General features: G+C 38.9%; 1 protein-coding gene across 1 annotated transcript; it reads right to left on the reverse strand.

Moving 5' to 3' along the window:
- Positions 1-951: 951 nt before the first annotated feature.
- Positions 952-27188, reverse strand: zgc:136908. The gene is made up of 19 exons (XM_036557063.1): positions 27062-27188; positions 22791-22902; positions 19853-20025; positions 19140-19282; positions 17666-17796; positions 16039-16170; positions 15240-15342; positions 14085-14218; positions 13453-13588; positions 13247-13359; positions 11748-11912; positions 11174-11296; positions 10121-10268; positions 8540-8604; positions 7093-7271; positions 5931-6060; positions 5241-5399; positions 3802-3953; positions 952-1515 (listed from the first exon to the last, which is right to left on the reverse strand). Exons 1-19 carry the CDS (start codon positions 27082-27084, stop codon positions 1419-1421), a joined length of 2418 nt encoding a protein of 805 aa, XP_036412956.1. The 5' UTR covers positions 27085-27188; the 3' UTR covers positions 952-1418.
- Positions 27189-27941: the final 753 nt, after the last annotated feature.

Consider the following 27941-nt stretch of genomic DNA (forward strand, 5'->3'; position numbering starts at 1 on the left):
TCTGAATGCTCTCAACGTCATTTGCTATTGTTTTAAACACATTTAAACCAGATGTAGAGGCAGCTTTTCAATTGTCTATCTCTAGTTGTGAGTCAGGACTACTTTTTAGTTCTTAAACATCCTCAAACAGGTTCTAAGATGGATTCTAAGGTTTGTTGAGTCCATTATCATCGGGATGAATGACTTGTACGGCTTCTCTTGTTGTTCAAGAAGCTCTAGCTTTAGTAAAGACAATGGTATCAACTTTAGATGCTTTGTAGATACTTCATTTAAGTTACATTCAACTAAATATCTACTAAATTGACCATCATTTTCTTTAACTCTAAGCCTGGCTCTAATCCTACCCCTAACCCCACCACTAAACATCTGTAGAAAATCTATAGGGGACTATAGTGGACTATCCAAAGAAAGTGAGATCTCTAGTTGTGCTAGTATTTAGCTTGAGCACCAATGTTAAGCACAGTACTTTGTCCAGCAGCAAATTGCACCCTGAGAGTAGCAAAGTCAAAGTAATGGCCTGGCAACAGCACAGCATGGCAGCAGCGCAGTCAGCGTAGCTGCCTGGCAACAGTGAAGCCCAGGGGTAGCATAGTCAGCATAGTGGCCTGGCAACAGTGTAGCCTGGTAGCAACATAGTCAGCATAGCATCTACCAGTCTCCCTATTTCCTATCCATCCTTTCAGTCCTACAAACTTCCTCATCCCTCCCTCCCTCTGTTCACTGCACCCTGGGTTACTGCAGAGATTAATGCCTAATCTTTTGGAGTAATGTCAAGTATTTTATTGGATAAATTACAAATGTTCTCTTTTTATGTGCACAGAGAGACATTTAAAAGTGTTGGTATCTGTGCTGATATCAGGTTATCAGCCATGGTATTGCTGGATTTAGGCTCGAGAAAGAGCTTCAGTGTCATCACTGAATCGCTATTTCTAATACACTCAAGCAGCCAAATTAGTTACCAGTGTTTTATTGAATATCCTTCTGTATTACAACCTGCTTCTAGCACAAAAAAATACAAAATAACACCACAACAGACAATAGAACACATTAAAAAGCTTTTAACAACTATTAAAAACAGTTACTCTTAATTAAGTCCACCAGCATAAGACCACAACACACTCACACACACAGAATGCATCAGATTTCCAACATGCCAGAAGCTAATTGAAGACCAATAAGTACTTGTGATGGAGAAAATACTGCACAAACTATTGCATTATTTATATATGTATGTATGTATTGCACACTATGTCTTACAGACACATTCTTGAGATTCTTAAGAAACAGCTAACAGAAATAAAACATATAGTGGAAGCTGTTTTCTACAGTTCATAAAGAGCTGTAATGTTTCACAAACATATAAGCTCCATTTATAGTGTAACCTATTATGGCTTCTCTTCATTTCCCATTGAGCCGAACTACTGGTAGAGGTCATCGTCTCCATCATCTCTGTAATGACCCCCAGAACCCTGACCTGAACCTTGACCTCCACCTGACTGTGAATTAGAAGGAAACCTGGGTGAGAGAGAGAGAGGGAGAGAGAGAGAGAGAGAGAGTTGGTTCATAAGCAAACTTTACATTGCAAATAATTTCACCCACAGTTTATTATCTCTGTGTCTTGGTATATATATATATATATATATTGTCCTGCTGGAAGGTGGACGTCTGTCCCAGTCTCAAATCTCTGGCAGACCGAAACAGGTTTCCCTCAAGAATTGCCCTGTATTTAGTACCATCCAGACTTCTTTTAATCCTGACCAGTTTTCCAGTGCCTGCCAGTGAAAAGCATCCCCAAAGCATGATGCTGCCATCACCATGCTTCACTCTGGGAATGGTGTTCTCAAGGTGATGGGAAGTGTTGGGGTTGTGCCACACATAGTTTCCCATGATGGCCAAAAAGTCCAATTTTAGTGTCATCTGGCCAGAAGACCTTTTTCCATGTGTTTGGGGGGGTCTGCCATATGCTGCCATATACATGTTTTCTTATTTTTTTCTTTAAGCAGTGGCTTTTTTCTGTCTACTCTTCCATAAAGCCCCGCTTTAATGGAGTGTATGGCTTTCCTGTCCTATGGCTGGATACCCCCATCTCTGCTGTAGCTCTTTGGAGCTTCATTAGTGTTATCTTTAGTATCTTTGTTGAATCTCTGATTGATGCCCTCCTTGCCTGGTCTGTGAGTTTCAGTGGACAGCATTCTCTTTGTAGTTGTATCATATTCTTTCCTGTTTGTAATAAATTTGGGATATTTTTTATTACCCAACCCTGATCTATATTTCTCCACAACTTTGTCTCTGACCTGTTTGGAGAGCTCCTTGGTCTTCAGGTTGCTTGGTTAGTGGTGTTGAAGACACACACGCCTTTCAGAACAGGTATATTTACACTGATATCATGTGACAGATCACGTGACACTTTGATTTCACACAGGTGGACCTTCCTCAATGAATTATGTGAATTCTGAAGGTGATCGGTTGGACCAGATCTTATTTATAGGTTTCATAGCAAAATGGTTCAACATGTGCACTCAACTTTTCAAAAAAAACATTTTTATTTATTATTATTATTTTTAAACAAAGTATTTTTTCATTCCACTTCAACAATTTGGACTATTTTGTTAGATCTATTACATAAAATCTAAATTAAAATCCATTTAACTCCAGGTAGCAATGCAACAAAACAGAAAAATAACCAAGGGGAGTGTGCAAAAGATTCAATATGAAGTTTGAATATTTGAGTGCACATTTAAGACTTGATGTCACTCACATTTCATTGGGACTAGCCTTGATCTCTGCATGTACTTTTGCTCTTCAGAACTAAACAAGCTGCATTTTAGCGACGTTGTGAAGTGGTCACACTTGCATGAGGAAAATGATTTGCTTCGAAATTATGAAAATGAAGAGTTAATCCACACTTTACACAGCTGTGCTCTCAGGCACCAATGCTTTAACTTAGTTTTTAGATGGTGTTTTAGTTTGTGTACAACCTGTCGTGCACTGTATGTTTTCTCTAGAAGTACGACTGTGGCAGAGATGTGCCAACAAGGCAGCTGTCACGCTACCATCACGGTGTTGTGGCAGTCCTTGCTGCCATTAAAAAATGACCACAGGCTATGGCGATAGGAACACCAGTACTGTAACTGATGAAGAAACCTACTGAGTCCAAGTGGCAGCAGTTGGTATCACTCTCTTTACCTTCTCCTTAACTTCACTGTTTAGCTCTGAACTTTTACATTGTCTTTTGGAAGGAGCCAAAAAGTGATCCAAGTTTAAAGAGCTAACCAGAAATAATCCACTGTGACAATCTCGCAAGAGTAGAGTGAACATATTTAGTGACTGGCTGATCAGAGTTTTAGGGTGTCAGCTGATGTTTTGATTGAGAGTAGGCTCATACTATTTAAAATACATGTGGGACATATCATTGTTACAGATGTACTTTAGTACATAGTAATGAAGTTACTGTTTTGAAGATACAAGGTTTTGTTCCTCTTATTTTTTCATTGTTCGGTTTTTGGCATAATTTGAAAATTCCTGTTGCCCTTCACATTTTGTATAAATTTTATGATGAATGAACCAAAAGAAACGGCCCAAAATTACTTGGAGAAAAGTTTGGTTCCATTTGCCTACATTAAAAGTATGTTTTTTCCTGTAAAGTCACCATTTTGGAGATACGAGGTTTTGTTCCAATAGCAGTGATATATATATATATATATATATATATATATATATATATATATATAATTATATGACAATTATTATTAAATATAGGTACATTCTGACAAGGTATAAATGAAGTGTGACTAAGAGTACCTGAAGTTGCCGAAGCCGCGGCTCTGCTGTAGAGTCTGAGCAAACATCTCGTATTTGCGAATGTCATTGTCACTGACAGAGCGACGGGCGAAACGCATGGCCTCCTCAAAATGATCCTTCCTGATCTCAGGAACAGGATCAAAATCATCATCCTGAGAGAGAGAGAGAGAGAGAGAGACAGAGAGAGAGAGAGAGAGAGAGAAAGAAAGAAAGAAAGAAAGAAAGAAAGAAAACAGAGAATAAAAAGAGAGAGACAAAGGCACAACACACACATACATATACTTTTTCAGATGGCTGTATATAAATATATATATATATATATATATATATATATATATATATGCATGTCCTGTTGGGTCCCAGTCCAAAGGCTGAATGTCAGTGAACAGTCAGCCGCCCTTTAGGGAACCGGTACTGTCCCTCTCTGTCCATCTGAGTCCAGCACACACAGCGAGACCCAGCCGATAAAGAGAGGACGCATATGTCTATTTGAAGACCTGCACTCGAAACTGTGCTTTTCAAAATAGTTTGAAGCTTTGCTTGACACACCTGTTATTATGGTCTTTCTGGGCCATTACTGTGGCATCCCAGGGGTTGCTAAGGTGTGACTAGGCTGTTGCTGTGGTATCCCAGGTGGTTGCTAAGGTGTGACTAGGCTGTTGCTGTGGTATCCCAGGTGGTTGATAAGGTGCTACTGGGCCATTACTATGTTATCCCAGGTGGTTGCTAACTGTGACTAGGCTGTTGCTGTGGTATCCCAGGTGGTCGCTAAGGTGCTCCTAGGCCATTACTGTGGTATCCTAGGTGGTTGCTAAGGTGTGATTAGGCTGTTGCTGTGGTATCCTAGTCCTAATAAGCAATGTTTTAATGTTTACCATTAAGCAATGGTTGTGGTTGGACTGACAGTTTAACGTTTTATTGACTTTTGAAAATTTCACTCGTTTCTTTTCTTGTTAATAATGTCAGAGGTTAAGCTAATGTCTTAGTTTTTGCTCTGCTCCATCTGATCTGCTGGTGCACAATCTGGTTCTACAAAGTTTTTGTTATTTTAGCTGTTTTAGCTGTCTACTGCAGCCCCTAAAAATGGGGGGCTGTGTATGAAAATGATGTAAAAATTCCTTCTCCATTCCCTTTGTGGTTTAACGTGTTGCAACTTATTAAACTTAAATTATTCCTCCAAATAAAAACCTTACTGTTCCATCTTATACAGCTAACACCTTGTTCATGTCACATCAGTCATTACCTGTACATATTTAACAGATGCTTTTGTTTGTAAAGAATTAAAATTGGGTGTTTATTGTTTACCTTATGTCATGGTATTGTTTTGGCATTTTATGTCATGGTATTGTCATGGTCAAGCTTTGTGATACTGCACTTAGTATTGAAGTCACTGGCAATGTTTTGATATTGTAGCCAACTGAACACATGCAAACACTGACCATGGCGGTGTCCTTCCTGCTCTGTCGCTCTCTCTCGGCGCGGATCTCGGCCTCAATGGCCTCTCTGATGGCCAGTTTACAGGCTCTTTGACAAATCTCCGTCAGATCAGCCCCCGAAAACCCCTCTGTGATCCGGGACAGGTACGGCAGGTCCACATCCTGAACGCGGACACATACACGGCTTCATGCACATGATCACTAATCATTACTTGCTCATCTTCAGCACATTCAGTATATGAATATGTACACGTATGTGTGTGTCCACATCCATATTTATGAATCCTTATTTTTTTGAGTCTGTGTCTGTTTTCTGTCTGCATATTAATGGGCCTTTGTTTCAAACAATCCTGTACAAGTGACACAATAAAATACCTTTATAAATGTTGTCATGCTTGCTTACTTAGGAAGACGAAAATCCAGCTTTCGGTTTCGTAAATCATACACATTTCCATCGAAATGTATTTCAGGAACATTAATGGAGAAAAGAAAAGCCTAGTTCATTTGAGGGACCTCATCTAAAAAACCTGTTAGCTTTTGTTATCATTCAGCTATAGTTCAATAAATGACTTCAGCACTCAAATCCTCGGTTTAATGAGACCTTGCAGACTTACTGTTGTTGTGTGTGTGTGTGTGTGTGTGTGTGTGTGTATGTGTGTGTGCGTGTGTGTGTATGTGTGTGTGTGTACTGACTTTAGCCACAGGTGATTTGCGCAGGTTGGCTCTGAGGATGGCCGTGCGGGACGGCATGTCCGGCAGAGGAATGTAAATCAGCTGATCCAAACGACCGGGCCGCAAGATCGCAGGATCAATAATATCAGGCCTGAGAGAGAGAGAGAGAGATAAAGGGGGGGAGAAGGAAAGAAAGACACAGATAGATAAAGGGGGGGAAAGAGAGAGAGAGAGAGAGAGAGAGAGAGAGAGAGAGAGAGAGAAAGACACAGATAGATAAAGGGGGGAGAAAGAGAGAAGGAAAGAAAGAGAGAAAGAAAGAGAGAGAGAGAGAGAGAGAGAGAGAGAGAAAGACAGATAGATAAAGAGGTAGAGAGAGAGAGATGAAGACAGATAGATAAAGGGGAGAGAGAGAGAGAGAGAGAGAGAGAGAAAGACAGATAAAGGGGGAGAAAGAGAGAAGGAAATGGAGAAGGAGAGAGAGAAAAATAGAGACAATCAGAAAAAGAGACGGATGGGGGAGAGAACGGAGAGAGAGAGAGAGAGAGAGAGAGAGAGAGAGAGAGAGAGAGAGAGAGAGGAGAGAGACAGAGAGAACCAGAGAGATATTGTAATTATTGTTTGCTGCAGTTTATTTTCTGGTCGAATTGTAGAAAAGCAGCTGTATTACAGCTGAATTAATCTTGACATGCTGGAATAGTGAACTGATTAAATACTGTATCAAAATTAAAAAAAAAAACAAAAAAACAGAATAACTAATAAAAAATGATTCTCACAATTTTCCTTGAACACTAATTTCCATAATATAGAGTTTCCACTACTTGTTACTTTAGCTTCGTCAAGAAAAAGGTCATTATAAACCATAACAGAAGACTTTATTAAGTTGAACATGACATTTTTTTTTTTTTTTATTCAAGGCCTTCATTAGATTTAGAAGTCATGCTTTTGTTAAAGTGTAAGGCAGTGGTCACCAAACCTGGCCCTGGAGATCTACTTTCCTGAATAGTTCAGTTCCAGCCTACATGCTCCCCTCCCCACCTTACACTAATGCATCTGATCCAGATAGTCAGGGACGTCTGAAGACCTTAATTATCTGGAGCAGGTGTGGTAGATCATGGAACCAGAACCCCTACACAGGACCAGGGCTGGTGACCACTGGGTGGTCAAAATACCCAAATTTCACCTGTTGGTGGCTCCGATGATGAAGACGTTCTTCTTGTTGGTCATTCCGTCCATCTCGGTGAGAATCTGGTTGATGACCCGATCGGCTGCACCCCCCGCGTCCCCGGCCCCGCCCCCTCGGGACTTAGCGATGGAGTCCAACTCATCAAAGAAGAGAATACATGGAGCGGCCTGACGAGCCTGTCACAGCAACAACACAGAGCAACTTGTTTGTTATTTATTATGGTTTGGTTCCACCCATTACTTAATATGTATTAATATAATGTTCTGGTTTTCCTTTGGCGTGTCAGATTAAAGCGATAAATCAGTTAAATCAGTTTTCCCCCTTTTCAACCAACTGTAGTCGATCAGCCAAGATGTGTTTGGTGTCTGAAGTCTGCTTCTTTAGTTCAACAAAGTCCACCAATTACCCCACCAATTAGACTGGTACAAACTGCATACCTCAAACTGTGTTGAGTTGTTCAGTAATCTCAAATAGACACTGTATTTATCTATAAACATTAGGGTAACACTTTCTATGAATGTCACCTTTGTAAGCATCTATAAACACATTCATAACATGTTATAATGCATTCATAAGACATTATAAACATAGCTATAAATATTTATAAAAATGCATTATGCGTTATAGCCATATTTATTATGCATTATGAATTGTTAACATAATACATTATAAGTACTGATCATAACAAGTTATAAGAGCTCATAAGTTGTATTTGTCGACTCTAAGTAAAGTGAAGCGTACTGTACTAAAGCCTCCTCCAGTGTTAAGAGTGAGGCTTCAAGTTGAAGTATTTACTGAAGGATTTACTGAAACACTAAAACATACACAATAAAGCACATTACAGGCTTCAAATGTCAGAGTTTAAACTAGTGCTCCATCAGTGTTTTACCCAATGTGGGAAAGGTAATGTTCACCACCGTTAGCTTGGTATTTGTCTTTACTTTACGCTCTTCAAGCTGGGACTGACTTCTTTGGCACTGACATTATAAAATGTTATTAAAACTATTTATAATGCATTATATTAACAATTCATAATGTATAATAAGCATGGCTATAAAGTGTAATTCAGTGTAATTCTTTTTTATAAATATTTATAATCACGTTTATAATGCCTTATGAATACATTATAACATGTTATAAATGTGTTTATAGATGCTTACAAATGCACCATTCATAGAAAGTGTTACCAACATTAGTGCAGCTAAATACAGTACCAGCTAACTTGAATACCCTACTTGTATTTCAGGTATGCAGTTGACGCTGTACTAATTGGTGGGGTATAAGTTTCCATTGTGTGTTAGCTACATTAGCCATGTAGCTCCAGAGCAAAACTAAAGAAACAAACTTTAGGCATGAAACACGTCTTGACTAATGGACTGCATTTGGGTTAAGGGTGGAATTGTGTAAATACAGATGATTTAGCAAATTGTTGCTTTAAGTGCACCTTGTCGAACACATCTCTAACATTGGCCTCTGATTCTCCAAACCACATGGTGAGGAGCTCTGGACCTATAGGAGAAAAAATGAAAAACAATATACACGCTGTACTGTCAGAAAAACACTGGAAAATTACAGTAAATTAATGGCCACTAGTTGCATTACTTCCACGGTAATTTACCGTAGCATATTCATAGAAAGGAATAATAATTAGTAACTGTATACTGTGACTCCACAGTCATCTGGACCACAAGATGACTGCAGTATAGCTATTATTCTGTTGTACATTTATAGTAATAAGCTATAATTAAAATACAGTAATCTTCTGTATTTTTACACAGCTATAAAAGTGATGCAATTCAGTAGCCAGTCAATTACTGTAAATTTACATTTTACATATTAAAAAAAATGATTTTTGATTTTACCAGACTATTAAATATGTCAATTTGAAAAAGAAAATGATCATACTTGTCCACCATGTTTTGCACTGTACAGAATATTTTAAATATGTATTTTTACAATGCAAATGCACATATTGCCAAAATAGCACTGCTCATAAATTGCACAAAAACATGACCGGGTATATCTGGCAACACTAATAAACAATAACATTTCTGTCAACACTTGCAGCCTTTAAACAAACAAAGGAAAACAAACAAAAAGCAGCTTAAAACGTAAGTCTTTAAACCGCCACACCAAAACCTGAATAATAACACTTCAGATATTTTTGTTTAATTGTTTTTAACAGTAATGTTGTGCTTCACAGCTCAACGTTTACCTCAAGGAAATTTAAAACAAATATCTCAAGATGAGTTCGCAATCAAATGATGAATGCAGTGTTTTACTGTTGAAACTCAGTGTTAAATATTGTGAAATCCTGGCAAATATTACTTTTCACTTTTTTTCTTGCTGTGTTCTGCCATGCTGGATCCTTTGCCCGCCGCTGGTGGGTGTTTCTGTCATTTTTGTTGTGGAAATGAAGAGTTTATATCAAACATACCTGAGACTGTTTCACTTTTATTTTACCCTAGTACAATGCAATGAGAGGATTACGCTTTAATCATTTTCAGAATGTGTCAGTTGTCCACACAAGTTAGTTCGCTCAATCTCACTAGCAAGCTCTCTACTTCAGCAAGTGACCTTAGAGGACCTTATGATTTACATTTTGCCTTCTCTCCCGAACCATGTAAACTATATTCAGTCAACTGTCTTCCCTCCAAATCTTCACTTTCAACAGTTCTGTAAAAAAACGGATATTTTCATTTTAGTTACCTCAAACTGTCATGGATTCAGAAAAGAGAGGCAGAGCTATTGTTGCCCCTCTCTAGCCTTGGAGCAAGTTTCTGACCAGCCTACTCCTGCCTGATTGGCTAGATGGAATGCAGAGGCCACACTCATTTGCATAAACTTAAAACTGATTTAACTTTTTTGTTGCACTGCAAACTGTCTGGCACCACATGATACGGCAGAGCTTTCCATTGAAACAAACAGGATACAGAGAGGTGAAGTTGCAAGTGGAGGCACACGGTCAGACATGCATATGTAAACACATCACCTCACATCTCCCACGCAAAGCAGATTTGCACACCTTTGATGGACACAAAGTTGGCTTGGCACTCATTGGCGATGGCTTTGGCCAGAAGCGTTTTCCCACAACCAGGTGGACCGTAGAAGAGCACTCCTCTGGATGGGGTCATCCCAAACTTCAGGAACTTGTCAGGGTACTCCACCGGGTACTGAACACAGAGAGGGTCAGTGAAAATGAAACATGATTTCAGTGTTGAGTGACTTGCCAGTGCAATATGCTACAGACCTGGCACAAGTGGTGGTTGTGTTGGGTAGATAGTAAAGACTGAATAATTCATAGCAGTTACTTAAAAATTCATAGTAGATAATAAATAATTTGTGGTAGATATAATATGTAATAGTAACTTGGCAATTCATAGCAGTCACTGAATAATTTATAGCAGTAACAGAGTAATTCATAGTAGCTACTTGATGATTCATAGTAGATACTGGATAATTCATAGTAGATACTGGATAATTTATAGTAGACACCGAATAATTCATAGTGGTTACTGGATAATTTACAGTAGATACTGAATAATTCATAGTAGTTACCGAATAATTCATAGTAATTACTGGATAATTCATAGTAGTTACTGGATAATTCATAGTAGATACTGAATAGTTCATAGTAGTTACTGGATAATTCATAGTAGAAACTGAATAATTTACAGAAGTTTCTGAATAATTTATAGTGGTTATTGACAATTTTAACCCTGGCACAAGAGGTGGTGGCCAGATAGTAGAACCTGACAAATTCATAATAATTAGTCAATAATTCATGATAGACACTGAACAGTTCAGGGTATTAACAATGATTCATGGTGTGTATTGAATAATTCATAATTGTAGCTGAATAATTTGTAGTAGATATTGATTCATTTATCATGTTTACTGAAATATTCATAGTAGTTAAACTCAACAATCACCTCACCATTTTTGTCACTGGGGAGGAGCACAAATTAAGCGATTAATGGTGGTCCTGGGGTGATAAGATTTTGAAGGGAACAAGGCGTTAGATAAATACAGCTCTTGGTGTGGGTTGGGAATTGCTGTTTATGTGTGGGTGTCTGACCTGTACAAGCTCCTGCAGCTCCCTCTTCACTTCATCCAGACCTCCGATGTCCTCCCAGTTCACCTGAGGAACCTCCACCACTGTCTCCCTCAGAGCAGAGGGGTTACTCTGACTGAGAGCCCACTGAGAGAGAGAGAGAGAGAGAGAGAGAGAGAGAGAGAGATACGAATACACAGGACATTTATTTTTCTGTATGGTGCTTGGCCCCCGTAATTGCTGCTGACATTTCTGTCAGTAGCAATTACGGGGGCCAAGCACCATATAGAACATTTGAAAAAAATATCTAATATTTATCATACCTGATAAAAATCCCTGATATTTAATAAAAAATGTCTCACAGTCAAATTACGTTAAACTCAGTGGTCCTGTATAACCAAAAACTAGATTTAATATGAATAATAAAGTAGTAAAACATAAAATTTTAATTCTATAATATGATCAACCTGAAACATTTCTTTGGATTCTTTCTGATTTCAGAGAGCAAAGGAAAGCTAACATTTCAGATATGGACATTAGTAAGTTAGGAATGTATGACCATTCCTAACTTACTAAGTGTTTGCGTGTAAGAGCTGACCCTGAAGTCGTCCATGGTGACAGCCAGTGAGTTGAGCAGGTCTGCGTCGATGGTGTCGTCCTCCAAGTCAATCAGGGTCATCTTTTTCCTGATGGCCTGCAGAGCTGCTTCAGAGCACAGCGCCGCCAGATCCGCACCCACATGACCGTGTGTATCTGTGGCGATCTACAGAGACACAAATGTACTCGAAACAAACTCCGTACAGACAGAAATAACTGCACCTTTTTGTTTGCTTCGATTCAGTTGAATCAATCATAAAAATGAAATGAATCATGATTCAAATGATTCCTGTTCTTACACACATATACAGAGACATCAGTATAAAAGGCTGTTTGAGCACAAGGAAAGTGATTCATATTGCAGATTACAATAATCTTGGCTGGTCCTCTAAATAAAAGCAAACAGAGGCTAGAATATGTGCAGAATTGTGCTGCATGTATTCTAACCAGGACATCCTCACATCACTCCAGTTTTAGCCTCCTGCAATGGCTATAAGAGATAGAGACATAACAATAAATAATTTTTAAGAAATAATTTTTAACATTTACTTTTGGTTTATAAATGTTTTCACACCCAGACTTCAGTATATATGAAGAATCTCCTACTTCCTCTAATACCTGTACGAAGTTACATTCCATGGGTGACGCTGCTTTTAGTATGTTAGATTCATGACTATGGAATGAGCTTCTTGAACCTCTTAGAAATTCTAAATCTTTACATCTTTTTAAGAAAAATTAAAGAAATCTTCTTTTACGTACTTTAGTTATTCAACTAATCTACTCAGTATTGTTGTATTTTATTTGTATTTCATTTCAATTGTATTGCATTTTACTCTTATTGATTTTCTCTTATTATCGTCCACTTAAGTACACTTGTATCTACACATATCGTCTATTTTATCAGCTCGAGTGACCATATAATAGCACTTTGTAGTTCTACAATTACAGACTGTAATCAATCTGTTTCTCTGCATACTTTGTTAGCCCCCTTTTACCCTGTTCCTCAGTGGTCAGTGCCCCCACAGAACCACCACAGAGCAGGTGTTATCTGGCTGGTGGATCATTCTTGGCACTGCAGTAGCACAGGCTTGGTGTGCTAGTGTGTGTTGTGCTGGTACGAGTGGATCAGACACAGCAGTGCAGCGGGAGCTGATAAAATGAACAATGGGTGTAAGAAGTAGGAGGTATGATTAACGAATTGGCCGAATGGTGAATATTTTGTTTTGCTGTATTTTATTTATTCTTTGTGAAGCAACTTGAGATGAAAGTCATGAAAGTGTGCCATATAAATTGTAGTGTATTATTATTATTATTATTATTATTATCAATTATGATTCTGAGGAATCCTCTAATTATACAGAGACACACAGAAAAGTTCTCACAATGAAGTCCTGTTGCTGTGGTCTGAGCAGCGAGACCCATCCGAATGATCACTGATTTAAATACTGATTCAAATGAGTCATAATTCATATGAATCCTGATTCAAATTGGTCTTCTCACCCGTTCCAGGTCCACGTCATCAGCCAGTTTCATGTTCTTGGTGTGAATCTGGAGAATCTCCAGGCGGCCAGTAGAGTCAGGGATGCCGATATCAATCTCACGATCAAACCGACCTGCAGATATGACAGTACAGGTCATCATCCGGGTGTTTTTACATGGTGTGTAGACGTGTGTTTATGTGAAATGTATGAAGTGTATGGTTCTACCGAAGCGGCGTAAGGCCGGATCCACACTGTTGGGTCTGTTGGTGGCTGCCATGACAACGACATGAACGCGTTGCTTCAGTCCATCCATCAGGGTGAGCAGCTGAGAGACGATTCGGCGCTCCACCTCACCATGGGTCTATACCAGTAGTCGGCAACCCAAAAGTTAAAAACAGCCATTTTGTAGCCACTTTTCTCACATCTCAGGCAGGAAACTTTTCCTCAAAATGCCTCTCACATTTCGACTTTTACGAGGCTGAAGTCGCTTCTCATTCGCCAGCTTCTTGTTCGAATTGTCCCGTTCCACCTTAAATGGTGCCTGAGGCACCAGAATGTAACTGCAGCACCATTTAAGGCGGAATGGGGCAATTCAAACAAGAAGCTGGCGAATGAGAAGCGACTTCAGCCTTGCGACTTTTTAGTGTTTGACAGTTTGACAAAGCAGGTGGGTATCGCATTTTACTGCTACTGTGAAAAAGGGGTTAAACTGGCTCTGGCTTGACCTCATCATGGGTCTACAGACATTACACTGCATTCACTGCTTGACCACATTAGGGCTCACCTTGGGTTTACAAATATAACACAGCGATGTCATAGATTGACTGCACCACACTTCTACACATCCTCTTCCTCACCTTCTCTCTTTTTGGAGCGATTGCGTCCAACTCGTCGATGAAAATAATGGCAGGAGCGTTCTTCTCTGCCTCCTCGAAAGCCTTCCTCAGGTTGCTCTCTGATTCTCCTGCCAGTTTACTCATGATCTCCGGACCTGGAAGCGTAAATGGGTGCAACAGACACGTCCTTTAACTAGGAAATGCAAAGTGTCATCATGTGAAATCCTGGAACGCTGAAATACATCTGAATTATATCATCAATAACACATAATATCCAAGAAAGACATTATAAAAAAAAAGCAATTGAATAGATCATGAATCTAGGGTTAGCTATGAACTCAAGTACCTGTCTCATCTAAGGATTAAAGGTTCTATTTCTAGACATGCCTCTGGGAGTACACTGTGTTAGCTGACCTAGAGAACACTGAGAGGTGTCATTAACCATTATGAATTATAGCTGCCAGCAGCAATTTCAGGGGCCAAGCACCATTCAGAATATTGAGAACACTGTAGTATTGCTGTGCTTGTACTAGTTGAATGTTTTACTCAACCAGGACCACTTAGACCATTGTTAGATAAGAAATAAGAAGTAAGAAAACAGCATTAGCACTTAGTAGTCACTTTATTCAAACTGCTTACATGGTTAACAATTTGAAACTGTACTGAGAACTCAATAAGGATATTGTTTTTAGTGCTTTCTGCCACCTAGTGGTATATATTTGTACTTCATTCTGAGGTCCCTGTTTCCTGTTAAGGTGTTCCTGACTTGCTTATACCACAAAAGGGGACATTGGGAGACACAAGCCGCAACCTGAAGAAGGTTTAGCTGCTGCATAAATACCATTTCTGGTATTTTGTTTGTATTTCCAAATACACAAGCTGTGCTAAGAACAGATCACTGCCCAAATAATATCTGAACAGCAGCAGATTGTAGTCAGAAACCGCAACAACAGATGAGCTACAAACTGTAATTGTACACTTATATAGTTGACACCTATATAAGGTGGGTGTTTCTAATGAAGTGGCCACTGAGCGGACGTACGAGGTAGTGTTTCTAATAAAGTGGCCAGTGAGTGGAAGTACAAGGTAGGTGTTTCTAATAAAGCTGTAGATGTAAACACTACCACTGACAGATGTGTTGGTGTCAGTAGTTGAGCTGTGTGTGATAAGAAATACCGTTGATGAGGAAGAAGAACGCTCCTGTCTCGTTAGCAACAGCTCGGGCCACTAAAGTCTTTCCTGTGCCGGGTGGTCCGTACAGGAGAATTCCTCGTGGGGGCTGTAGGATGGACACAATGAGAGATTTAGTTATACAGAGTCATTGAATGATTGGATTGAGAGTCACCAAGTCAAATGATGACTTTTTAGAAAATGATTCAGTGCATTCTGAAATCTCAGATTTTATTGTGGTTATTTCAGTTTGATTATTTTGGTACAGTTTATAGTTGTTTCTAAAAACAAAATGAATATACAAATGGGACTAGGGGAACTAATCACTCACTGGTGGAATGGTTTTTATTGTAATTGATATTTACATTTAAAAAAAAATGAGTACACTGTGTTCAGTATCATCATTATTGATTATCATCAACCATAATACATTAAAACTGATACATTTGAATTCCACCTTCTGACTGATGTATTGTGACACACTTCTGGACACACTTTTTTCATATAGACAGGTGTAAGGACTCTTACCTTCAGTGAATGAGTGAGGGGAACTACAAGGTAGGTACAAGGGTTTCTAATAAAGTGGCCATTGGGCAGAAGTACGAGGTAGGTGTCTCTAATAAAGTGAGTGAAATTACAAGGTAGGTGTTTCTAATAAAGTGGCCGCTAGACGGAAGTACGAGGTAGTTGTTTCTAATAAAGTGGCCAGTGAGTGGAGGTACAAGGTAGGGGTTTCTATAAAGTGGCCAGAGGTCTCTAATAAAGTGGCCACTTTTTTCATACAGACAGGTGTAAGGACTCTTGCCTTCACTCCGATGGCTTTGAAAAGGCCGGGGTGTCTGAGCGGAAGCTCTACCATCTCTTTAATCTGAGCCAGCTGTTTACGGCAGCCGCCGATGTCATCATAGCCGATATCATTCAGACTCTCCTCCTCATCCTGATAACAAAACATCATATCATCTAAAAGCACCATGAAAGAGAAACACAGCTAGAGATCACCTTCACAGGTGAATTCACATCTTTGGTACATTTCATTTGATTACTTAAACTACATTATTCATTCAGTTATTAATCTTAACTCATTCATGCCCATATCTGAAATCTTCCATTCATTCATATGTTCTCTATGTTTGCCTGAGCACAAAGCTAAAGAAATTCAGAGGTTTCATCAGATGAGACTACTGACAACAGAAAATCCAAATATCATTATGAACAAAAGCTTGAAAATTACATGTAATCAAAAATGTAAATGGTACTCTTAGGTGATCGTCTGATAGACAAAACACATCACTGTAGTCTGAAGAAAACCTTGTATCTTCAAAATGGTAACTTTACAGGAGAAGGAAAAAACCTACTCTACTTTTAATGTAAGTCAATGGAACCAGAGTTTTTCCAAGTCATTTTGGTTAATTTCTCTTGGTCCATTCAACATGAAAAGTACACACAATGTAAAGAACAACAGGTTTTTCAAATTATGTCAAAAACTGAAAACGACAAAAATGCAGATACAAGGTTTTGTTCTGACAGCAGCGATATGTAGTTGTTGGACATTGAAATGCTTAATTTTATTACTTATTATTCAGTAACTCTAAATTCTTTAGTAACTACTGTAGATTATTCAGTAGCTACTATAAACCAATCATTAATTGCTATGAATTGTTCAATTATTACAAAAAATATTCAGAAACTCATAAATTATTCAGTGTTTACTATGAAATTAAGTGAAAGTTCTGCCAATTTGAGTATGAGGAATTGAAGTGTAGACCCTCTTATAGACCATCAGAGTTTCAGGTCATTGGAAAAAGCAGAGGCATCATGTGGAAAGTGTAGATCCTAAACTTTAAATCAATGCAAAGGAGCCCTGCTGGTGACATCCCATATTAATAAAAATAACGCGTGGGCATAACCTTATAACACGTGGAAACGAGATTCTAATGCATGACCACGACTTAGTAAGGCAGAGGGAACGAGGATCTCATTCCCATGCCTTACTAAGTTGTGGCCATGACTTAATTATCTTGTTCCCATGCTTTACTAAGTCGTGGCCATGCATTATTTTTATTCATACAGGTTGTCATCAGTGGCTCTGTATGATTGTTAGTAGAAGAGGAGATATTTTATGATTTGAATTTGATGAACAATTACTGTGGTTTATACGGTCTTGTTTTGCCGACAACAAGAAATCAGAACAAACGGAAAAAGTCAGAAGTCCAGACTCAAACATGTCAGTACAGAATTAAATAGAAAGTAAATGTAATTAATCGCATAAGCAGCTCTCAAACATAGTAAAGGACATTACTAACTCTAGACTTGTAAGAGTTAAAGGTGTAGAAGAGCTACATGGAAATGATTGAGATCTGACAGCACCATGCGACTTCTACTGAAGAGGGTTAAGAACAAGCAGTCAAACATGCAATCACACATATACACACCTCTCGTTTGATTGGCTCTCCCTCACAGTGGATGATGGTATCGGGGGCGACAATGCAGTGGGGGGTGGGATCTGTCTCCACTACCTTGAACTCTACTGCTCTCATTCCTCCTCTAACCAGGAATATATCACCTTAACAGAGAGAGACAGAGCGAGAGGCACTCACAAAAGCAGGACTATATTGGTGTAATCCAAACACTGCAATTCCAAAAGCAGAAGAAAAGCTAGAAATCATTATTCCTGGGTTATATTCCAGTTTCCAACACTAACCACTTTTTTGTAACTCAGCTATATTCAGTGCTCTGAGCATTTTTGGGCTTTCACTTTTACAACACACCTGATGTACTAGAGCAGGGAAAACACAGGGAAATACACAGTGCGTGGAGTTCTCCAGGGGTTTATTCTAGGACCCCTTATATAACCCTATTTGTACATTTAGTTGATCTAAGTAAATGAATTGCTGAGTTTACTACAAGGAAGTTGCTCTTGAATGGTCAATTCTGGGAAAGAAGGGCACTCCCCAGGACCCACACCACTACTTAGCACTACTAAGAGTTTGGGGAGTCTATAGAACTGGGGGAGTCTCAGTTGGGGAGTCTATAGAACTGCAGGCTTCAAAATCTACAGCATCCATGCACTTTTTAGGTTAACAATGTCTGCTGGCTGCTTTGTGGGAGCATCGCTAAAACTCATACAGGTTGAGGTGCCAAGAGGGGAAGTCTATGCAGAGTTATAAACCAGTTCTAAATATAGTTATTAAACTCTTTTAATAATAAAAAACTTAACGATAACTTAATAATTAAGTTTTTACGAACCCTTATATCTCCTGCTCGGAATGAGTTCCAGCACTAATTTTCTCTGTGTGACTGTGGGTGTGACTTAATTGATTGCAGACCACACATCAACAATCTGATTGGTCGCTGCTCAGTTGATTTGCATAAATTTCATCCAGAATGACAGCGCAGATAGAGGATGTGCATCAGTGGTCTATGTATATATCATAGCCTTTCACCACATTATAGCACATCATGACATATTCAGTTTGATGCAACTTAACAAACAAATTCAAATTGAAAAAAGGCAAATCGCATGATGTCATCATTCACGTCATGTATATGGTGCGTAAAAAAAGCACCCCCCAACCTAAAACATTTCCCGCGTGCCTGCAAAGAACTATCCTCGAAGCTGACTGAACAAAATATATACAGTATACTTTCAGCTAATGTTAAATAGCTATGTGCAACCATCTAGTCATAGTCTGTGCATCTGACTGCAATTGATTTTAGTAAACTGTAGTCTGAAGTATTGGAGTCAGTTCCACTTACATTAACCACACCTCACACTTTCTAGAGAAAGTGAGCACTTGTGTTAGAATGATGCAGATACTAAGTTCTGGAGAGTGGTGGAGAAGTCAGTGACAAAAAGAAATACAATTGGGGGGCATGCACATGCCTTTAGGACCCTTGTCTTGGTACCTTTGTGGACGGGTCTGTAGGCCTCCAGGAAGTAAGGCTTGAGGAAAACCTCAAACAGGTTCCCGGTCAGTCCCTCGATGGTGTCGTCAATGGGCAGGACGTGAATGCGTTTCCCATATTTAACATCAGGACAGGCGTGGATGCTGCCCACATATATAAAAGAGTTTAAGACATTTACATTTATCGCATTTGGCAGACGCTCTTATCCAGAGCAACTTACAATTTGATCATTTTACACAAGGTAGTGTTAGGAGTCTTGCCCAAGGACTCTTATTGGTATAGTGTAGGGTGCTTGCCCAGGCAGGGAACTGAACCCCAGTCTACAGCGTAGAAGGCAGCCAACCACATTTACGATAAGATGATGTAGCAGTAGTGCCAGTTGTAGCATTCTTGGGTAAATACTACAACTACCACAACAAAAACAAAATCAAGCCCATTCATAGCTAATTGTGAGCAGTAGCTTCAGTTCCAGCATTCCTGAGTGCAATCAAATGTAAAACCACCTTCTCAGGCCTTTGCTTAGCCAATCCTACGTTTGTTTTAAAAGGACACAGTTTTCATTCTATTTTATCTCTTATTATCTCCATTGTCTTTTGTCTTGAGTTAGGAGACAAAAGAACAGGCTAGAATATGGTGTGCATGTGTTTATTATTATTATTGCCATATTTACTTTTAATAATTTGATGTCGACTGCGAGTCACTGGTAGGTTTACCTGATGACGTCACCGAGGCGCACGCGTAGATTGTTGCGTGTGACACGGTTCATGCGCACACGCTCGTCTCCGCAGGTGTCGTCGGTGAGGACGATGCAGACGGTCTGGCGTCGCTTGCGGCCACGCAGGACCACCGTGTCTCCGCGAAACAACTGCAGCTCCTCCATCTTAGCCTGCAACACGAACACGCAGAGGTACAGTGAGGTCTGATAGTTAGCTAATAATTAGCTTTAGAAAGATTATTGATAAAATAAACCACTTTTTTGTAACTCAGCTATATTCAGTGCTCTGAGCATTTTTGGGCTTTCACTTTTACAACACACCTGATGTACTAGAGCAGGGAAAACACAGGGAAATACACAGTGCGTGGAGTTCTCCAGGGGTTTATTCTAGGACCCCTTATATAACCCTATTTGTACATTTAGTTGATCTAAGTAAATGAATTGCTGAGTTTACTACAAGGAAGTTGCTCTTGAATGGTCAATTCTGGGAAAGAAGGGCACTCCCAGACCCATAACTACTTAGCCTCAGCAGAATCTCAGTCACCATCTCCACAGACCACAAAGCACCCTCTGTTAGTATTAGTACCTAGAATTAATAAAGTCACCTCAGGGGGTAGAGCCTTTTAATACAAAGCCCACAAAGTACTCAGACACAGCCTCAGTCTTTAACTCTAGGCTAAAAACCTACTGTTTAGTTAAGCCTTTAATAATTAGTGTTTCCTGTTAGATAAAAGGTGCAGATCTGGGGGTTCATGGACATAGAGTATTATGTTAAACTGGGAGTGTTGGTGCTGTCGTCCCGCTGCTCTCACTCACTCACTCACTCAGATTTGTTGATGGTGGAGCGGAGGGGCGCTGACATCTCAGGGAGCCCCCGTGTCTCTGTTACCTTCTGGCTCTCCCTTTTAGTTAGTCTGTAATAGCTCGACCTGCCAGAGCCTGTGCTGCACTCTGTTAACACTGTATACTGTAATCAGTCTCTCTTAACAAAACTAACTGTGTGTGTTTCTTTGCCGAGTTGAACAGCTGCCCATCCTGTGCAGTTTGATGCTGTTGCTTCACCTGCCTTGATCGGATGCCCGCTGCTCGTCAGCCTTCTGGACCAGTTTGACCACCATGGAGCTTCCTGCTGTACAACACTGTGCAAACCACACCTGCATGAACTGATCTTTCTGATGATGTTGCTGCATTTTATAATCATACACATTGCTACTCCTGCTGTTTCCCATTTTCATGTATTAAACTGATGGTCAAATCTTATTCTCTGCTGTTATTGTTTGCTATCCGGTGTTGACCAGAGGAGGATGGGTTCTCCTTTTGAGTCTTGGTTCCTCTCAAGGTTTCTTCCTCTTGGGCTTAGGGAGTTTTTCCTTGCCACATTCGCGACGCTTATGGAGGCTCAGACCCGGAATTTTCTGTAAAGCTGTTTTGCGACAAGCCCTGTTGTAAAAAGCACTAAATAAATAAACTTTGACTTGACTTGAGTCTGGTGGTCCTCAAGCCTATACCGAGGGGGAGTTAGTGGTCTGTAGAGGGCTGTCATTGGCAAAAACATTGCAACAGTAATGTACATGGCAGCTTCATAATTTTTTGCTCTTTGTCTCTAGAAACAAAATACACCCCCTTCAATGTTTTAGTGATTCACTTGCGAGTGACAGCTGTAAAAAAAAAAAAAACAGTGAAGGCCTGAAACTGCAAGGTCTGCTTAATTTACCACCATTACACCTGACTTCTGTAACAAAACAAGCTTATTGTCACTGTCGGAACAAAACAGTGTATCTCAAAATGGGTTAATTTACAGACAGATGAAAAAAAAATTATACCGTGTAACTGAAGTTAATGAAGCAAGTAATTCTCAACCATTTCTATCAGTGCATCATGAAATTCGAACAGTGGAAAAGGCAACTGGAGTTTTCCAATTATGCAAAAAAAAGTTGAAGACAACAAAAATGGAGATACAAGTTTTTATCACAATAGTGACGTTATGTTCACCTGATCTGTTGATATTTAATGTGTACTGATACACACTGCATGTTTGGTGGGAGGCACCCAAACAGTGCAGAAAATTATATTTTTAAGTCAAAAATATGAATTAAATAATGTCATACAGAAGTAAAATAACTAACCGCTAAATAAAACTAAAACTGTGATGGTGATAAATAAAATGATTGTTCTTATTTATTAAAATCCTCAACATCAAACTCCATACAAGCTTCACTCTTCTATACTCATAAAGGCTGTATTTGAGTGAGACGACTACATGCACAGCAACATACAGCGCACCAGCAGCTGGACTTCAGCTTGACCGTTTATCCACTGTTGCCTGTCTGTAGTATTGCACTAGTGAACATACAAGTTTTGGCACTTCTGGTTAAATGACATGAAAATATGTTACACATCCTCTGCAGAGAACACACTACTGCACATTATAATGCACAATTACTGTTTATTTGCTGAATTTAACATATTAGAAAAAATACACTAGAATTTACAGAAAAATACCGTATTTAAGTGTGTTTTCTGACGAGGGTGTGTTAACTTACTTTCACTTAGAAACCAGGGGTGTTCAAGCTTTTGCCTACGACTGTACTCAAAATTATGGCTAATTATGAAATTTTTGTATTCAAGTAGTTGTTCAGAAATACCATTCAGGATTTGAAGTTTGTAAAATGCTAAAAATGCTAAAGCTCTAAATTCATTTCATTCATTTACAGTTGGCAGTTGGCAGTAATGTATTTCATTATAGTGGGCAAGATTTGAATTTGAATGAAATCAATTCAATGCAGTGATTTCATCAAATAATGTTAAATTAACTATGTAGAAATAACACGTTTTATCCTAAAGCCTTCCAACATCAACATAAGGTGTTTAGTCTTTATCTCTCTCTCTCTCTCTCTCTCTCTCTCTCTCTCTTTCACTCTTTCTCTCACACACACCTGAGACAGGCACACGATGCTGTTGTCCTCATTGTTAGCCTCGTCCACTACCAGCCTATTCGGCCGGCTCTTCTGCTTCAGTATAGCTGTGGAGAAATCCTCCGCCTTCGGACTGTAAACAGAAAATAAACACACAACAAACAAAAAATCAGCTTTAGTCTCTTTCACTTTTTTATAGCAGCTGCCGATTTTGGGAAAACTATTTTCCTCATGAAGAGCAGACAAATTTCCCCAGAACAGTCAGACTGGGGGATTCCTTGCCAAGAGTCTGCTGTTTTGGCATTTTATCATCCATGTGCAGTGGTGGACAGTAACTAAGTAAATGTAATTCGTTAGTGTACTTAAGTAGTTTTTCCGTGTATCTGTGCTTTACTGAAGTATTTCTATTTTGGTGACTTTTTACTTTCACTCCACTACATTTCAAAGTCAAATATCTCACTTTTTACTCCACTACATTATGAGAAGTCGTTCCTTTTGGTTTATGTGTGCATAAAAACGTAACATGTCAAAACGAAAGAAGCGTGAAGCAAAAACACCAATCAGGAAACAGTGTGCACTTTGTTTTGAGCTTGTTTTGACCTGTTGGTCATACCGACCCAGTGCAGCACACAGTTCAACATCAGTGCAGCAGCATAAAATTTTTCTTGAGTCTATTCAACATAAATGATGAACTAACCTAACTTTGTGTAAACAGACCACAATATAGAAATATGTACTCATATGCAGTTGTGACTGACGTGTCTTTTTTCTGAATTTATACAAACATGATTTCATTTTATAGTAAATTAGTTTTGGCTAGTTTATGTTTATGAACAGAGACCTACAGATGCAGTTTAGTAAAGGAAACTCATTTGTGAACCTGAGTTTAAACTTTTTATTAAACTTAAACTTGTAACTAAGTTGCATTAAGTTAATTAATCTTTTAGTACTTTTACTTTCCATACTTAAGTACATTTGAAGGCAAATACTTTTGTACTTTTACTCAAGTGGAGGTCTAAAGGGAGGAACTTCTACTTTTACTGGAGTAATATTTTACCTTGGGTATCTCTACTTTAACTCAAGTACATGACTTGTGTACTTCGTCCACCAGTGTCCATGTGGAGATGGTCAGTCCCTACAATGACATTAAACCCTTAAAATCCCAGACTTATTACATCTGAAGATTTATTATTCAGCAGCTACAGGGACTTCAGTGCAAACTGGCTGAGCTACTCTTAGGATATAGAAGTAATAAATCTGGTTATGTAAGGGATTAAACCGAGAAATAGACACACATACATATAGTCAAATGAAAATACACAAACCATAAGAGATCGGCTTTCAGTTCAGGTAATGAATGTTAAAACTCCTCTACAATAATGCTAATTTCTGCCCCTTTGGGATTCCAATAGTTACAACTAAGTTAACAATGATTCACATTCCATATTGTGACAGGCTTTAATATGCACTATATGTACAATAGTATTGGGACACCTACACATTACACCGACAGCAGCTTTTATGAATCCCATTCTAAATCCACAGCCATTAATATGGAGTTGGCTCCCCTTTGCAGCTACAACAGCTTCCACTCTTCTGGGAGGCTTTCTACAAGATGTTGGAGAGAGTCTGTGGGAATGTTTGCCCATTTGTGAGGTCAGACACTGATGTTGGATGAGAGGTCCTGGCTCACAATCTCAGCTCTAGTTCATTCCAAAAGTGTTTGATGGAGTTGAGGTCAGGGCTCAGTGAGGGCCAGTCAAGTTCTTCCACACCAAACTCACCCAGCCACGCCTTTATGGAGCTGCTTTGTGCACTGGGGCTCAGTCATGCTGGAACAGAAAAGGGCCTTCTCCAAACTGTTCCCACAAAGTTGGAAGCATACAATTGTCCAAAATGTCTGGGTCTGCTGAAGCATTAAGATTTTCCTTGTGTTAGTGTGTGTTGTGCTGGTCTGAGTGGATCAGACACAGCAGTGCTGCTGGAGTTTTTAAACACCTCAGTGTCATTGCTGGACTGAGAATGGTCCAGCAACCAAAAATACCCAAACCAACAGCGTCCTGTGGGCAGCGTCCTGTGACCACTGATGAAGGACTAGAGGATGACCAACACAAACTGTGCAGCAGCAGATGAGCTATCATCTCTGACTTTACATCTACAGGGTGGACTGACAAGGTAGGAGTGTCTAATAGAGTGGACAGTGAGTGGACACAGTGTTTACAAACTCCAGCAGCACTGCTGTGTCTGATCCACTCGTACCAACACAACACACACTACCACACCACCACCACGACAGTGTTACTGCAGTGCTGAGAATGATCCACCACCCAAATAGTACCTGCTCTGTGAGGGTCCATGGGGGTCCTGACCACTGAAGAACAGGGTAAAAGGGGGCTAACAAAGTATGCAGAGAAACAGATGGACTACAGTCTGTAATTGTAGAACTACAAAGTGCACCTATATAGTAAGTGGAGCTGATAAAATGGACAATGAGTGTAGAAACAAGGAGGTGGTCATAATGTTATGCCTGACCGGTGTAAATTGTTACTGTCAGAACTTCACAGGAGAAGGAAACACATTCTTAACTGTTAATGGAAGCTAAAGAAGAAATGATTTATTCCAAGTAATTTTAGACCATTTCTGTTGATCCATTCATCATAAAATTTTGACACAATATAAAGGGCAGCTGGAAAATTCAAATTATGTCAAAAATGAAAAACGACAAAACAGAAGCACAAGCTAAATTATACATCTCTCTGCAAGCAAATACTGAAGCAAGCTTATGTTCACAGTCTGGTGCCATTACTGAACACACACACACACAAGCTCCTGTGCTGTCTCCTGTTTCTTCATGTGACACTAGTCTGTTTTTAGCGCAGAATACAGCCATGTTTACTGTGAAGATTAAACTGCCCAAACACACTAACCAACACACCAACACACAAATACATACACTTAGATATATTAACTCTCTGAGTCTGTAAGTGGTACCACAGTTCAGTCCCTCACTCTCAACTACAGAACCTACACATTACTCTCAAAGTACACACTAAACAGCTTATAACAGCTACAGAATAACGAGTAGTAGTTACTGAATCAGTTATACTAGTTACTGAATCATTTAGAGTAGTTATGGAATCATTTATAGTAGTCACTGAATCATTTAGAGAAGTTACTGAATCATTTATAGTAGTTACAGAATCATTTAGAGTAGTTACTGAATCATTTATAGTAGTTACTGAATGATTTGTTGTAGTTGCTGAATCATTAGAGTAGTTACTGTATCACTTATAGCAGTTACTCATCATTTATTGTAGTTACTGAATCATTTATACTAGTAACTAAATCATTTGGAGTGGTTACTGAATCATTTAAAGTAGTTATTGCAATTTGTAGTAGTTTCAGAATCATTTAGAGTAGTTACTGAATCATTTATAGTAGTTACTGAATATTTTGTAGCAGTTACTGAGTCATCTACAGTAGCTACTGAATCATTTATAGCAGTTACTGAATATTTTGTAGTAGTTGCTGAATCATTTTTAGCAGTTACTGTATCATTTATAGCAGTTACTGAATCATTTATAGTAGTTACTCAATGATTTGTAGTAGTTACTGAATTATTTACAGTAGTTACTGAATCATTTATAGTAGTTACTGAATCATTTATAGTAGTTGCTGAATCATTAGAGTAGTTACTGTATCATTTATAGCAGTTACTCAATATTTTATAGTAGTTACTGAATGATTTGTAGTACTTACTGAATGATTTACACTAGTTACTGAATATTTTGTAGCAGTTACTGAATCATTTATAGCAGTTACTGAATATTTTGTAGCAGCTACTGAATCATTTATAGCAGTTACTGAATATTTTGTAGCAGCTACTGAATCATTTATAGCAGTTACTGAACATTTTGTAGCAGCTACTGAATCATTTATAGCAGTTACTGAATATTTTGTAGCAGCTACTGAATCATTTATAGCAGTTACTGAATATTTTGTAGGTTACTGAATGATTTGTAGTAGTCACAGAATCATTTATAGCAGTACTGAATCATTTACAGTAGTTACTGAATAGAAGAGAACCTGGTCGATGGCTGAGATTAGCCAAGGCAGCTAAACTAGCACCTATGCTGAATTGTTTCCTGTTGGACATTATCCTGTAAAACTAAAGTGAATAAAGTCATTAGAGAATTACAAACATTAACCTATTACACACACACACACACACACACACACACACACACACACACACACAGAGAAACATGCAGAAAGTGGTGTTTACACTCAACTCAGTCGCTCCGGTAGCAGGCATGGCTGAGACAGGCGGCTGGAGCCCGAGAGCTTCTGTACTGACACTGTGTGTGTGTGTGTGTGTGTGTGATGTTGTTGCACCCCCCTTTGAAATTCCTCTCGGTATTGGAACCAGTCCCACCACAGATAAAATATCTCACACACACACACCAGTCAGGAACCCTCAGGACCATCAAGACCTTCACAGAAGACCTGGTGAATTCTGTACAATGAAAAAAATCCATGTCTGTAACTTTTAGTTTATTTTTGTTCAGTAAAGTCATGTTGCTTGTTGTTGTATTTAAAATGCACCTGTTGTGGTAATATTTGTATTTTGTTGTTAAGTTTTGGTTGGAAACAAAATGGTTAAATTCTTGAAATGCCTCATAAAAGTGATCCAAAAAGTGATATTTTTCTCTGAGGTATCCAGGTAGATACAGCCAGGCCTGCTCTCCCATTGGTTAGGACTTCAGGAGCTGAACTGAAGGCTTTGCATTTTAAATTAACTTCCAACATAATCAGGAACGCACACCCTTTACAAGGTAAACACAAATATTTCACATGTGGATAATCACTTCTTTTCAGTCAAGTTATTTTTCAGACACATGTGGAAAAACATGATCAAAAATCATGGGAAACACATGAGAAAATGTGTCATCACATGGAAAAAATGTATGATCATATTTGGAAAAAAGGGGTTATCACATGAAAAATATGTATGGAAAAATGTCCTATCACTTAAAAAAGGGATCACATGTGGTGAAAACATCATGATCATGCTTTAAAAATGTGATTACATGGACAAAAATTGTGATCATACTTAAAAATGTGATTACATGAAAAAAATTGTGATTATGCTTAAAAATGTGATTATATGAA

This window comes from Colossoma macropomum, unplaced genomic scaffold (genome assembly GCF_904425465.1).
Source record: "Colossoma macropomum unplaced genomic scaffold, Colossoma_macropomum, whole genome shotgun sequence".
Classification (NCBI taxonomy): Eukaryota; Metazoa; Chordata; class Actinopteri; order Characiformes; family Serrasalmidae; genus Colossoma; species Colossoma macropomum.